This window comes from Uranotaenia lowii, chromosome 1 (assembly GCF_029784155.1).
Source record: "Uranotaenia lowii strain MFRU-FL chromosome 1, ASM2978415v1, whole genome shotgun sequence".
NCBI classification, from domain to species: domain Eukaryota; kingdom Metazoa; phylum Arthropoda; class Insecta; order Diptera; family Culicidae; genus Uranotaenia; species Uranotaenia lowii.
In genome coordinates, this window is record NC_073691.1 from 154,684,830 (window position 1) to 154,697,031 (window position 12,202).

General features: G+C 36.6%; 1 protein-coding gene across 2 annotated transcripts in view; it reads left to right on the forward strand.

Annotated features, from left to right (window-relative positions):
* The window catches only part of LOC129740607 (dedicator of cytokinesis protein 3), a 161,541-nt gene that overhangs the window by 49,302 nt on the left and 100,037 nt on the right, over nucleotides 1-12,202 (forward strand). For both annotated transcript variants that reach the window (XM_055732313.1, XM_055732314.1), the window contains exons 2-3: nucleotides 5,940-6,181; nucleotides 6,287-6,435. In XM_055732313.1, the coding sequence (XP_055588288.1) occupies nucleotides 5,940-6,181; nucleotides 6,287-6,435 (391 nt within the window). The remainder of the gene's footprint in view (nucleotides 1-5,939; nucleotides 6,182-6,286; nucleotides 6,436-12,202) is intronic.

Below are 12,202 nucleotides of genomic sequence, written 5' to 3' on the forward strand. Positions count from 1 at the left end.
CACAACCCTTGAAAAAATGAACTGAATTTCGTTTTTAATATCGTGTATAGCTAAGCAAGCAAAATTGTTTGTTACAATTAAAAAGCCTGATTTTTTTTTAATTTAAATCTCATTGTATTTGTATCTACTGATTACAAACCTATCAAACCTCGTCCTGGTGATTAACATTTTGCATTTCAAACCAAGACGATTTAGCAACTAAACATTAGAAAACTAAAGTCAAAGTGGTATGTACACTGTATCAAAAAATTGTCCGTACAGCACGTACTTTGAACTCGATACAATAAAAAAGTGCACTTTTTCAGTCAATAAAAATACTACAATTACATCATTCGCTGCATAAACTAGTCCTTTCTGTAGATCAGTATTAAAAATGTTTATGAATTAAACCTTAAAAATAATCCAATTCATTTTGTATAGAAAGTCCCAAAAACGACGTCAAAAAATTGTCCGTACACTGAGGCCTTTGTCAAATATAAGTCAAGTTAACAGTTATGTGTCAGTCTGTCAAACGCAGAAACGTGAGTTGAATCTCAGCAAAAACAATTTCCAGTGGTCTGAGCGATAAATACGGTAAAATAAACTTTATTTAGCATAAATCAGTAGACTTCAACAATTTGTGGATTAAATTAACAGGAAAATGTCTGCTCCTCACAAAAAAATATCCGTTGACATCCGGAAACTGATTGTTGGCCTGAAGAATGACGGTAAGAGCTTATCCGAAATTGCAAGTATAGTAAAACGGCCTTGATCGTTGGTTCAGTATCGAGAACTTTCAGAACTTTAAGAAGACTAACTCCCTGGAAATTACTCGCTAAGCTGATGGTTGGTTTGATCGTATTTTAGGGTCATAACCAAACAATCATACTTATATTCCTGTAGACGCGTAATATACTGATAAATTTATTTTTTTCTCCGTGAAAGAATGTCAAGTTTCCGGTGCCATTTGCGCTGAAAGCACCCGACACCATTACATGGCCACCACCGTGCTTAGCTGTCGGTCGCAAATTTTTCGGATCCAATTCAGTATTTTATTACGCCAAACGCTTACATGTCCGTCAGACCCAAAAATATATGCTTTCGTCAGTGAATATGACGGTCTGCCAGATCTCTTCCGGTTCCAGGACATACTTTTGAGCGTATTTCAGTCGCTTTTTCTTATTCTTAGCAGATGTAAACGGCTGTAAACGGGAGCAACACGACCTCTGTATTTTTTCTCATGAAGTATGTTCCGTACCGTTTGAGGATTAACCTGTATGTTTTCAAAATTCTTCAGGCTGTCAGCTAGTTTCAAGGCACTGATTTTAGGATTCTGACTGATTTCGCTGACAATGATGCGATGGTGACGATCCGTAAGCTTCAGTTTGCGGCCTCTTCCTGTAGTAGTCTCCTGGGAGTCAGTCTTCTTAAAGTTCTGAAAGTTCTCGATACTGAACCAACGATCAAGGCCGTTTTACTATACTTGCAATTTCGGTCAAGCTCTTACCGTCATTCTTCAGGTCAACAATCAGTTTCCGGATGTCAACGGGTATTTTTTTTTTGAGGAGCAGACATTTTCCTGTTAATTTTTGTGGATTTAATTAACAGGAAAATGTCTGCTTCTCACAAAAAAATATCCGTTGACATCCGGAAACACGAAAATCGGCCTCAGTGTACGGACTATTTTTTGACGTCTTTTTTGGAACTTTCCATGCAAAATGAATTGGATTATTTTTAAGGTTTAATTCATAAACATTTTTAATACTGATCTACAAAAAAGACTAGTTTCTGCAGCGAATGATTTAATTGTAGTATTTTTATTGACTGAAAAAGTGCACTTTTTGATTGCTTGGATTTCAAAGTACGTGCTGTACGGACAATTTTTTGATACAGTTTATGTATGTATGTATTGGTCCCTCATCGGTAGCAAGGTTCAACCTATGTCTGTGTGGCTTGGTCTTCGAATTTCTTCTAGAACTTCCAAGGCCGATGGTTCGTCGAGGGAAAGCATCCAACATTCAGAGACCTACAATGGTTGGCAATTCACTCCACTTGCAAAAGTCTCTTCAGATTAACCCCAGTTGCATTCCCTCTGGAATATTAATTACATATAGTTATTAATAATGAATGATACACATCATACCTATCGGCAACTTATGGGCTTCGAACCCGAAAGTTTTCTTGCCGATACCGGGAATCGAACCCAGTACGCCTGGGTTACCAGACTCGCACCAGCTTATCCGCTAGATCACCTCAGCGCTTTATAAAACTAAAGTCAAAGTGGTGTCCACAAAATTCATAAGGCAGTGTTTTGTACAAACACAAATTTTTTGTAACCCAATTCCCACGAGGTTTATTGCTTTTAGTTTCAGTATCATAATGTTCAATAAATTCAAATCCTTACCAGGCTTTCGTAAATATGAAATTCCTCATAATGGCGCCCCGTTAGTGAAAAGAGCAAATTGCATTAATTTACGTTCAAAAAACTCAGGGATCTTTATAAATTAAACTTTCAGCAATAAAATCGTAGGGTAAAAAGTGTAGAAAATAGCTGACGATCTGAAACCGTGATTTATTTCTCGATGTGAGTATCTCACTACGGTGAGTATCAATTTCAAATGATAGTCGGAAATCCTGCAACTCTACTTTGAAAAGATCTTCTTTCCACAACTTTTTGTGCTTACACATCTTTCGTAATGATAAGCTAGCTAAGTAATTATGGCTAGTCAAAGCAATAGGATTAACTGAGAACTTGTAAAATATTGTTATTTTTTCTATTTTAAAAAGACGCGAATAACCAATGTAGGTTAAAACGTCTCTAATAAAAAAAAAAATAAAAAAAAAAAATTATGGCTAGCATCTTACAAATGCTACAACCACCAGACCACAGAAAGTTTACTATGTATGCCACGACCGGGGCTCGATCTAATGATCTCATGATCTCCTGAACCCTGGCGTAGATGACTTAAATTCTAACCACTACGCCAAAGCCGCTGGCTAAAAGACATTAGAATGGGAGTCTGAAAGAATAGTACCACGCCCACGCCACGTCGAGCCGGCCAATCAAAAACAGTAGCCCACCGGACGAAGGTATAAAAACGCTCGCTCCTGAGCGTTGCGTGATCATGCCAATAGGATGAAAATCCCTGAAAAAAAAATTGTCGCTTAAAATCCCTGGAGAAAAAAAAGGTTGCGTTATCAGTTTATTTTTAACCACCATTGCGGCAATATCGGTCCAGTGAAGTGGCCGATCCAGGAGCAGGCGAACCAGCCAGGAATGGTCTAGCCCTAGACTACCGGAAGCGGACGAGAAAGTTGCACGCCAGCTGAGTACAACAAGCACCACCAAGAAATCATCGCACTGTCGTCACCAGCAGAACGAGAGCAACAATACGAAATTTACTTCGAGCTCGTGGCTCTTTGCTAAGAGGTATCCACACTCAGAGGAAATCTTATTATAAATTTCATAAGATACATCTTATGAACCACTTTTTGGCGTCCAAACTAATTTTTCATAAGAGTCTTATGAAATTCTTTCAATTTTCTTACGATGTTCTAATGAAAAATAGAAGAAACGGCATTGTGAAAAAATGATGAACACATTCATTCATAGCATCAATTTTTTTTTCATCATCTAACAGTACGAAGCAATCGCCAGTTCAAAGTTATTATAGTTTTCCTTCAATGTTAAATGTTATTGTTATCTCCGGAATGGTAAGTTCGATTTTATGTTTTTGGTGTGAACGTTGCATACATTAGTAAACTAAAATACATTATTTGTTTACTTTTCAGCAAGCTGATCGGCAAAAAACGAAAGGTCGCAGATTAAGATGCGACAAAAAAACTTTGATGGAGCCGTCTGTTGATGCGCTGCTGATGGTGACCATGAAGGATTTAATTTTAAACAAATTTGGCAAACAATAAAGTGAATGTTTTCAGCATGAAATATCGAAAAATTTTCTTATTAGAAAGTGATTTACTGTTTCCATAAGAATCTCTTATGAAAAGCAACAACCTCTCATTGAAGTAGGCGTTCATCTTCAGAATTCATTCGCGTCATAAGACAATCTTATGAATTTCATTAATTTTTCTTATGGCGCCACTTCATAAGAGAATCTTATGGCATACATAATAGTATTTTTCTGAGTGCATGGCAACCGAGAGTCAGCTTGAATGTGTTAGAGCACTGTCAATTCAGCAGCCACAACCTGACAGTTCGCGGTGGTAATTGGTTCTCCTGGAAGAGACGAGTTTTCCACCGAAGGATCGCAACGAGGTCTAGCGATCCAAGTAAGCGAGTGTAGCAATAGTGACAAAAACAGTAGATTCAGCAACCCGGTTTCACATTGCAGCAAGTTAGCTACTGGCAAGCAGTGTGTTGCAAAACACTGCTGATTCCGAGGTTCCAGAGAGGTCAACCACAACAATCATCCGGGATAACTACTTACTTTCTGGTGGGCAGTATGTTCAGTGCGAACGAACGTTTACACTGCAAGTTTTTCCTCTTGTGGTGCGAACCACGCTTGGCCTACTAATGTGTGGTGGTAGATGCAACTCTATCTGTATCTTCCACTTCATAGTAGATGACCCGTGCTGAACCAAAATTTTGATATGAGATGATAATGCTTCTAAATCAATTCTACCCGCTCATTTTCACCATCTTTCATTTCTTCCAACTTTCTATCCATCTACATAATTTCGTTATCTTGAGATGTCCCTACTAAAAAATACATCACTTTTCACCGATGAAGCCAATAAACTCAATAACAAAGCAAACGAATTAATTAAGGCATTCACGCTCCTTTGGCGGAAAATCATATTTCTAGAGGAAAAACCTTGAAGTTTTAGTGTTTATCTGTTTACCATAAATTCTTCGAAAAATTATAGTTTCAATAACAAAAAAATGAAGATTACATTCTCAAATGGCGTATTTCAAAATCAGTTATAAAAAGCTGTAAGAGAACTTTATTCGAATTGATATCCACCCTACTTACAGTAACCAAAATTTTTACGTTTCTCTCGTAAGACAAGCATATGTATAATCCTTTGTTACTGTAAGGGTGAAAAAATTTCAAGTTTGAACCGATAATTTGTCACGAGCTAATCAATCTCAAGTAGGTATGTATGATTCAACTTAATCCTGTCTAACTTTTGTTTTGTGATCGTAAACTATCAATCAGTTTAAGATCGTTTTTATATAGAAGTGTTGAGTCCTTTTATAAAACAATGTATTTTATTGTAGCTTTGAAATAACTCTAATAAGTAGTTCAAATGCTTTATTTAAGCTTTCAATAAATTGTGAAAACTGGTTTCGAACAGAGTAAAAAATATTAGCATTTCGTAGAGCTGTAACTGTGGTGTTACTTGTTAGTTAACGTCATAAAATAAATAGTTATAATACAGTAATAAAACTTAATAGGTACAGCCGACTGACTTTATTCGTGTTACTTGGGTCATCGAATTTCTTGAACAAGATTCCTAAGTCCTAAGGAAATGGTTTATAACGATCGATTTTATAGATCGTAGCACCCTTTGGATCGTAGCACTCTTTTTCTAAATAAATGAACCGACTCCGGTATGCCTTTCCAGTGATTCCAGTGAAAGCCGATTTTCCATGGAACTTGAATATCAGACAATCTGGCATCCCTCAACTCATTATTATCTACCTTACTAACTTGTCCATTGACCGGAGATAATATTCCAATCGAAGGATGGTTCAACACATCATATAATTGTATACATTGAGCCGGTGCCCACGGCGTGCGCTATGGAAATTACTGACGTTTTCTGCTGTTACCATCACATGTTCCTGTTACTAGTTGTACTAATAGAAAATCTACATTTACGAGAAAATCGAACCATCCTATCACACATTGCAAATTGATCCGTAAAAGTAAAAGTTGTGAATGAACCTTAAACGCTGCTAACCGCCTCGTTTCACCTGTTTCGTTTTCCCCTAGCCATTCACAATTGGCACGGCCATGTGACGCACGGGCTTGCGCTGGACGTTGGCGACTTCGTCGAGATACTGGAGGAAACGACGCACTGGTTCCGTGGCACATGTCCCCGCAAACCGCGCAAGGTGGGCCTGTTCCCCAAGTCCTACATCCACCTGAAAGACCTGGCCAAGCTGGATCCGGTCGTGGCCGAGTGTACCCTGGTGCTGCGCGAGTGGTCCGAGATATGGAAGAAGCTGTTTGTGGTAAGTAGAGAATCGAGCCCGTATAGATTGATGGCGATATTCTATGCAAATAACCTACTCGCAACTCGCAATAATTGTTTGTTTTTTTGTCGCGCCCTTCCGCAGGAACGGGAAGAATACAAATTCACCTCGTTGCGGAAAGTGATGTTGGCGCTGCTCGAAAGCCGAAGGGAATTGCTGAGCGCCACCCTAACCCAGGACCAAACGTACGATTTGCAGATGAAGGTGATCTCTAAGATTGACTGGGGAAATCGGTAAGTAGCCACGAATCTGCGTTTAATTATAGCTTTTGTCGGTCACTCGAAAAATTTAATATCGATTCATCGATGCTGTTCTGGCTTTGTTGGTCGATGGGTGCAGCAATGTTAAAGCGCCTTCAAGTATGCTAAAAATTAAGTTCTTATCAATTCGTTCGCGAAAGCGTATTCCAGTCGATTCATGTAACTTCAGCATAAAATTACAATTCGCTCAGTGGGAAGGCGGTCAATTTGTTGATATTTAGGCAATACTTGTTATCAAATCAGCGAAATCAGCACTTTTTCCTGATTCTGGACATTTCTGTACAAAAAATTAAAGAGTGCGAAAAGTTTCGCACGAATACAACTTCAGTTATTTCGATACAAAAAAAATATTTATAACCCACAATCAGCATGCCTAAGAAAGATTCCAAGCTAACTTGTGATAGCTACTCACATGTGAAGTTGGATTGCGTTCAACCACAGATGAAATTATACTTCACAATTCAGAGGTCTCACTTCTACTATTATAATACAGATTCAGAAATCACAACCATAATCCAGAATCTTTTGGAAGAATTAAAATCCAAAACAATAATTTAGAATTCAAAATCCGGATTCTAGACAAGAATTGAACCCGGGATTTGAATCAATATTAACAATATTAAATAATCTATTAAGTCTGGTTTGTGACAATATTTTCAATTTAGCAAACTAGAATAATTTTAATTTATAATTTACTAGCTGACCCGGTGTGCTTTGCTACACCTTTCAAAATCAAATGATATTTTCAGAAATTATTCAATTTTTTATTGTGTTGTTGGGATTATTTTAAATCAAATTATGACGTTATTCATAAGCAACCGCTATGAAATGAGAGCTGCAGCTGGAGTTTCGAATTGCAACACAAAGATAACTTAAACTTATATTCTGAATCTTGATCTATAAATTTCTGTTAAAGATCTGATAATTTTAATCTGTTTCCTTAAGCTTCGCCCTAAAAAAGGAGGGTCCCAAATTAATCGTTCGCAAACAATCTTACTTATAGAATATGCTTGATATGTTCTGGATTTATGCTAAAAAACTGATAAAAGAGCCTCCCCATGCCCTTCCCTTCACCCCCTGCTGAATGGAGATCGTGATCTTCAATAATCATAACCTTTTTTTTCGTTCCCAAAAATCATCTTATATCAAATATACCTAGTTCCATTGGTTGTTAAGTTTTTAAGCTTTACAGCAAAATTTTTATGGAACCCCTTCCTTTCTTCCCCTCTCTACACTGTAAAGCGTAAGGCTGATGTCATGCTGAAGCTACAAGCAACGCAACGCGTTCACACGACAAACCAGCTCTCATTTGATCTCCATGGATTTGTCGCGCTTTACAAAGCGCTCAGTAAGACAGGTCTGCGCTTTTTCCATGGAGATCAAATGAGAGCTGGTTTGTCGTGTGAACGCGTTGCGTTGCTTGTAGCTTCAGCATGACATCAGCCTAAAGGTCTATAACAATCGTCGAAACATATCTCGTAACAAACTACCTTTCCATGCCATATATGTTTCCGTTTGTTGGCTTCGTTAGCATAAATTGAAAACTCATGCTAACAAAATTGTATTGGGCTCACCTCCCTCCTCCAAGGAGGATGGTGTGTCAAATAATCATAGAATCATACCGAAATGATTATCCATTTTATGTTTTGTCCATTTCTCGTATTGAAATACCATTCCATGCCAAATTTGGTTTTATTTGCGTAGTAAATTCTTGAATAATGCATCAATTTTGGAAGGAAGAATCATCCCCCCTTCCGTTTTCCGCATTGAATGGAGGGGTGATAGCTTAATATTCAAAAAAGTATTTTTCGTACTCAAATACTTTTTGATACCAAATTTGGTTTCATTTGCTCGATTAATTCTCGAGCAATGCAAAAAAATGTATGGAAGCCCCACTTTCCCCCTTTATATCTTTCCGCTGAAAAGGTGGGGTTTCAATTTATAATAAAACATTTCTCGTATCCACATACCCTCACATGCCAAAAATGGTTCAATTTGCTCGATCAGCTCTCCAGTTATTCTGAAAATTGTAAGGGAGACCTCTCCTCCCTCTTTTCATCCACTTCTTTGAAGGAGTGAGGGATACCAAATATTTATATAAGCATTTCTCGTACCCAAATATCGTTCCGTGCCAAATTTGGTTCCAATTGCTGTTGTAGTTCTTGAGTTATGCAGTAAAAATTGTATGAAACTCCCCTACCTCTTTCGTTTCTCCCTGCTGGAAGAAGGAAGGGGTCTCAAAAAATCATTAAAACATGTAACGTTCCCAAATACCCGCCCATGCCAAGTTTGGTTCCATTTGCTTAATTAGTTTTTGAGTTATGTGAAAAAACTATGAAAAAAGCCCCATCCCCCTTTGTATCTCCCTTCTGGAAAGAGGAAGGGGTCTCAACTAATCATAGAAATATTTTTCGTATCCAAATACCCTCCCTTGCCAAATTTGGTTCTATTTGCTTTATTAGTTTTTGATTTATGTAAAAAAATATGAAAGAGGCCCCCTCCCCCTTTCTACTTTCTACATTGTTATCATTAAAAGATTAAAAATGAGGCATTCAGAGCCAAATGGGTATACTACTTTTTTTTTGTTTCGATTATAGTCGTTTTACCATCTTTATGGCATTCGCGACTTTATCAAAGGGGCAGTTGGCGGATCGTTATTGAAAAACTTATCCGGTACAACTGTGTTCGATGTTTGCTCTTGGGCTCGAACTCGCGAACATCGGCTTAGGAGACAACAGACTTGCCAACTGAGCTATATCACAAGCCCATCATCATGGTGATGGTGAAAACAACCCCGCCAAAGGAAACGGAAATCGTCTGGCAAAATGGATGCCATGACTTTTGGTTCGTGGCAATATAAACGAAAGTTGTATGGGAGGGTCCCTTTTCTTAGGTGGGAGGAACTTAAAACTGTTACTAAAACCTTACCATGGCCCAAACACATAACTGTACCAAATTTCAGGCTGATTGGAAGCGGTGTGGATTTGTATAAGGGGCATACAAACAAACATATATAGTCCAACTCATCTTATATATAAAAATGGAGGCGTTTTCTTTGTGATAACATCACGTATGAATGGTCGGTCGGAATGAAGTGAAATTTGGTATCCGAGGGTTTTTTGGGTCAGAGATGGTTTGTATAATAGTTTCAAGAATCTCACTTTTTATGAAAGGGGGGTCCCCATACAAAATTATCTCTTCACATCTTCTTCTTCTTATATATAAAAATGGAGGCGTTTTCTTTGTGATAACATCACGTATGAATGGTCGGTCGGAATGAAGTGAAATTTGGTATCCGAGGGTTTTTTGGGTCAGAGATGGTTTGTATAATAGTTTCAAGAATCTCACTTTTTATGAAAGGGGGGTCCCCATACAAAGTTATCTCTTCTTCACATCTTATATATAAAAATGGAGGCGTTTTCTTTGTGATAACATCACGTATGAATGGTCGGTCGGAATGAAGTGAAATTTGGTATCCGAGGGTTTTTTGGGTCAGAGATGGTTTGTATAATAGTTTCAAGAATCTCACTTTTTATGAAAGGGGGGTCCCCATACAAAATTATCTCTTCACATCTTCTTCTTCTTATATATAAAAATGGAGGCGTTTTCTTTGTGATAACATCACGTATGAATGGTCGGTCGGAATGAAGTGAAATTTGGTATCCGAGGGTTTTTTGGGTCAGAGATGGTTTGTATAATAGTTTCAAGAATCTCACTTTTTATGAAAGGGGGGTCCCCATACAAAGTTATCTCTTCTTCACATCTTATATATAAAAATGGAGGCGTTTTCTTTGTGATAACATCACGTATGAATGGTCTGTCGGAATGAAGTGAAATTTGGTATCCGAGGGTTTTTTGGGTCAGAGATGGTTTGTATAATAGTTTCAAGAATCTCACTTTTTATGAAAGGGGGGTCCCCATACAAAATTATCTCTTCACATCTTCTTATATATAAAAATGGAGGCGTTTTCTTTGTGATAACATCACGTATGAATGGTCGGTCGGAATGAAGTGAAATTTGGTATCCGAGGATTTTTTGGGTCAGAGATGGTTTGTATAATAGTTTCAAGAATCTCACTTTTTATGAAAGGGGGGTCCCCATACAAAATTATCTCTTCACATCTTCTTCTTCTTATATATAAAAATGGAGGCGTTTTCTTTGTGATAACATCACGTATGAATGGTCGGTCGGAATGAAGTGAAATTTGGTATCCGAGGGTTTTTTGGGTCAGAGATGGTTTGTATAATAGTTTCAAGAATCTCACTTTTGATGATAGTCCCAATACAAATTAAACTTTATTTGTTACGATTTCCATAAGAATCTATTCGCGAGCACGATGCAGTTAAGGACGTGTAGATGAAATTAAACATTTATAACGATTTATACTTTAGAAGGTAAAACGAAGTTTACCGGGTCAGCTAGTCTTTATATATTAGATAATCCGGAAATTAAACTAAAAAAACAGTTAAAAAACAGGTTTTGAGTAGTTTAAAAAAATTAAATAATAAAATAAAAAAATCCACTTGTACTTTAGATTTATGTTTTCGACCATGTTGATCGACCAAAAAACTTTTCTTTTGTTCAAAATACGGCCGGAACAAATTCTTCTGAAATTTGTTTTTTGGTCTTCTTTTTTTTCTTTTTTTTAGATATTGGAAGAATTTTTTATCGAAATTTACATAAATTACTTCAAAATTTATTTATTTTCCCTTTATTTTTTTTTTATTCCGAGGGGGGGGGGGGGGTGACAAAAGACGAAATTGATATTTGTTCCAGCCTAACTTCAATTCCATCGACGGTGTTTCACAAACATTCTGCATTTAAAGAAATTCTATAGATTTTAAAGGTTCTTTCTATCATAACTTCTACATTTTTCATCTGATTGTGAATAACCCTAAGCCGAGATAGTAGATTTCTACAGCATAAATAAACACATTTCAAATTAAAAACAAGAATAGGATTAGAATCCTTCGTTGTGAATGCTTCTATTCTGTTGTCAAAATAAATAATTGTTTTTAAACCTATTCTTAGTTTGAAAATTCAATCATCCAGAAAACATTAAAACTGTTTTTTCTGTATTTTAAAAAGTCATTTAAAAAATTGGGTAATATTTTCGGAAATATTCAAGGAAGACAAAAAGTTACATATATTTTCGATTTCTGTTTTACCGCTAAGCAAGACCTACCCAATACAAATTAAACTTTATTTCTTACGATTTCCATAAGAATCTATTCGCGAGCACGATGCAGTTAAGGACGTGTAGATGAAATTAAACATTTATAACGATTTATACTTTAGAAGGTAAAACGAAGTTTACCGGGTCAGCTAGTCTTTATATATTAGATAATCCGGAAATTAAACTAAAAAAACAGTTAAAAAACAGGTTTTGAGTAGTTTAAAAAAATTAAATAATAAAATAAAAAAATCCACTTGTACTTTAGATTTATGTTTTCGACCATGTTGATCGACCAAAAAACTTTTCTTTTGTTCAAAATACGGCCGGAACAAATTCTTCTGAAATTTGTTTTTTGGTCTTCTTTTTTTTCTTTTTTTTAGATATTGGAAGAATTTGTTATCGAAATTTACATAAATTACTTCAAAATTTATTTATTTTCCCTTTATTTTTTTTTATTCCGAGGGGGGGGGGGGTGACAAAAGACGAAATTGATATTTGTTCCAGCCTAACTTCAATTCCATCGACGGTGTTTCACAAACATTCTGCATTTAAAGAAATTCTAT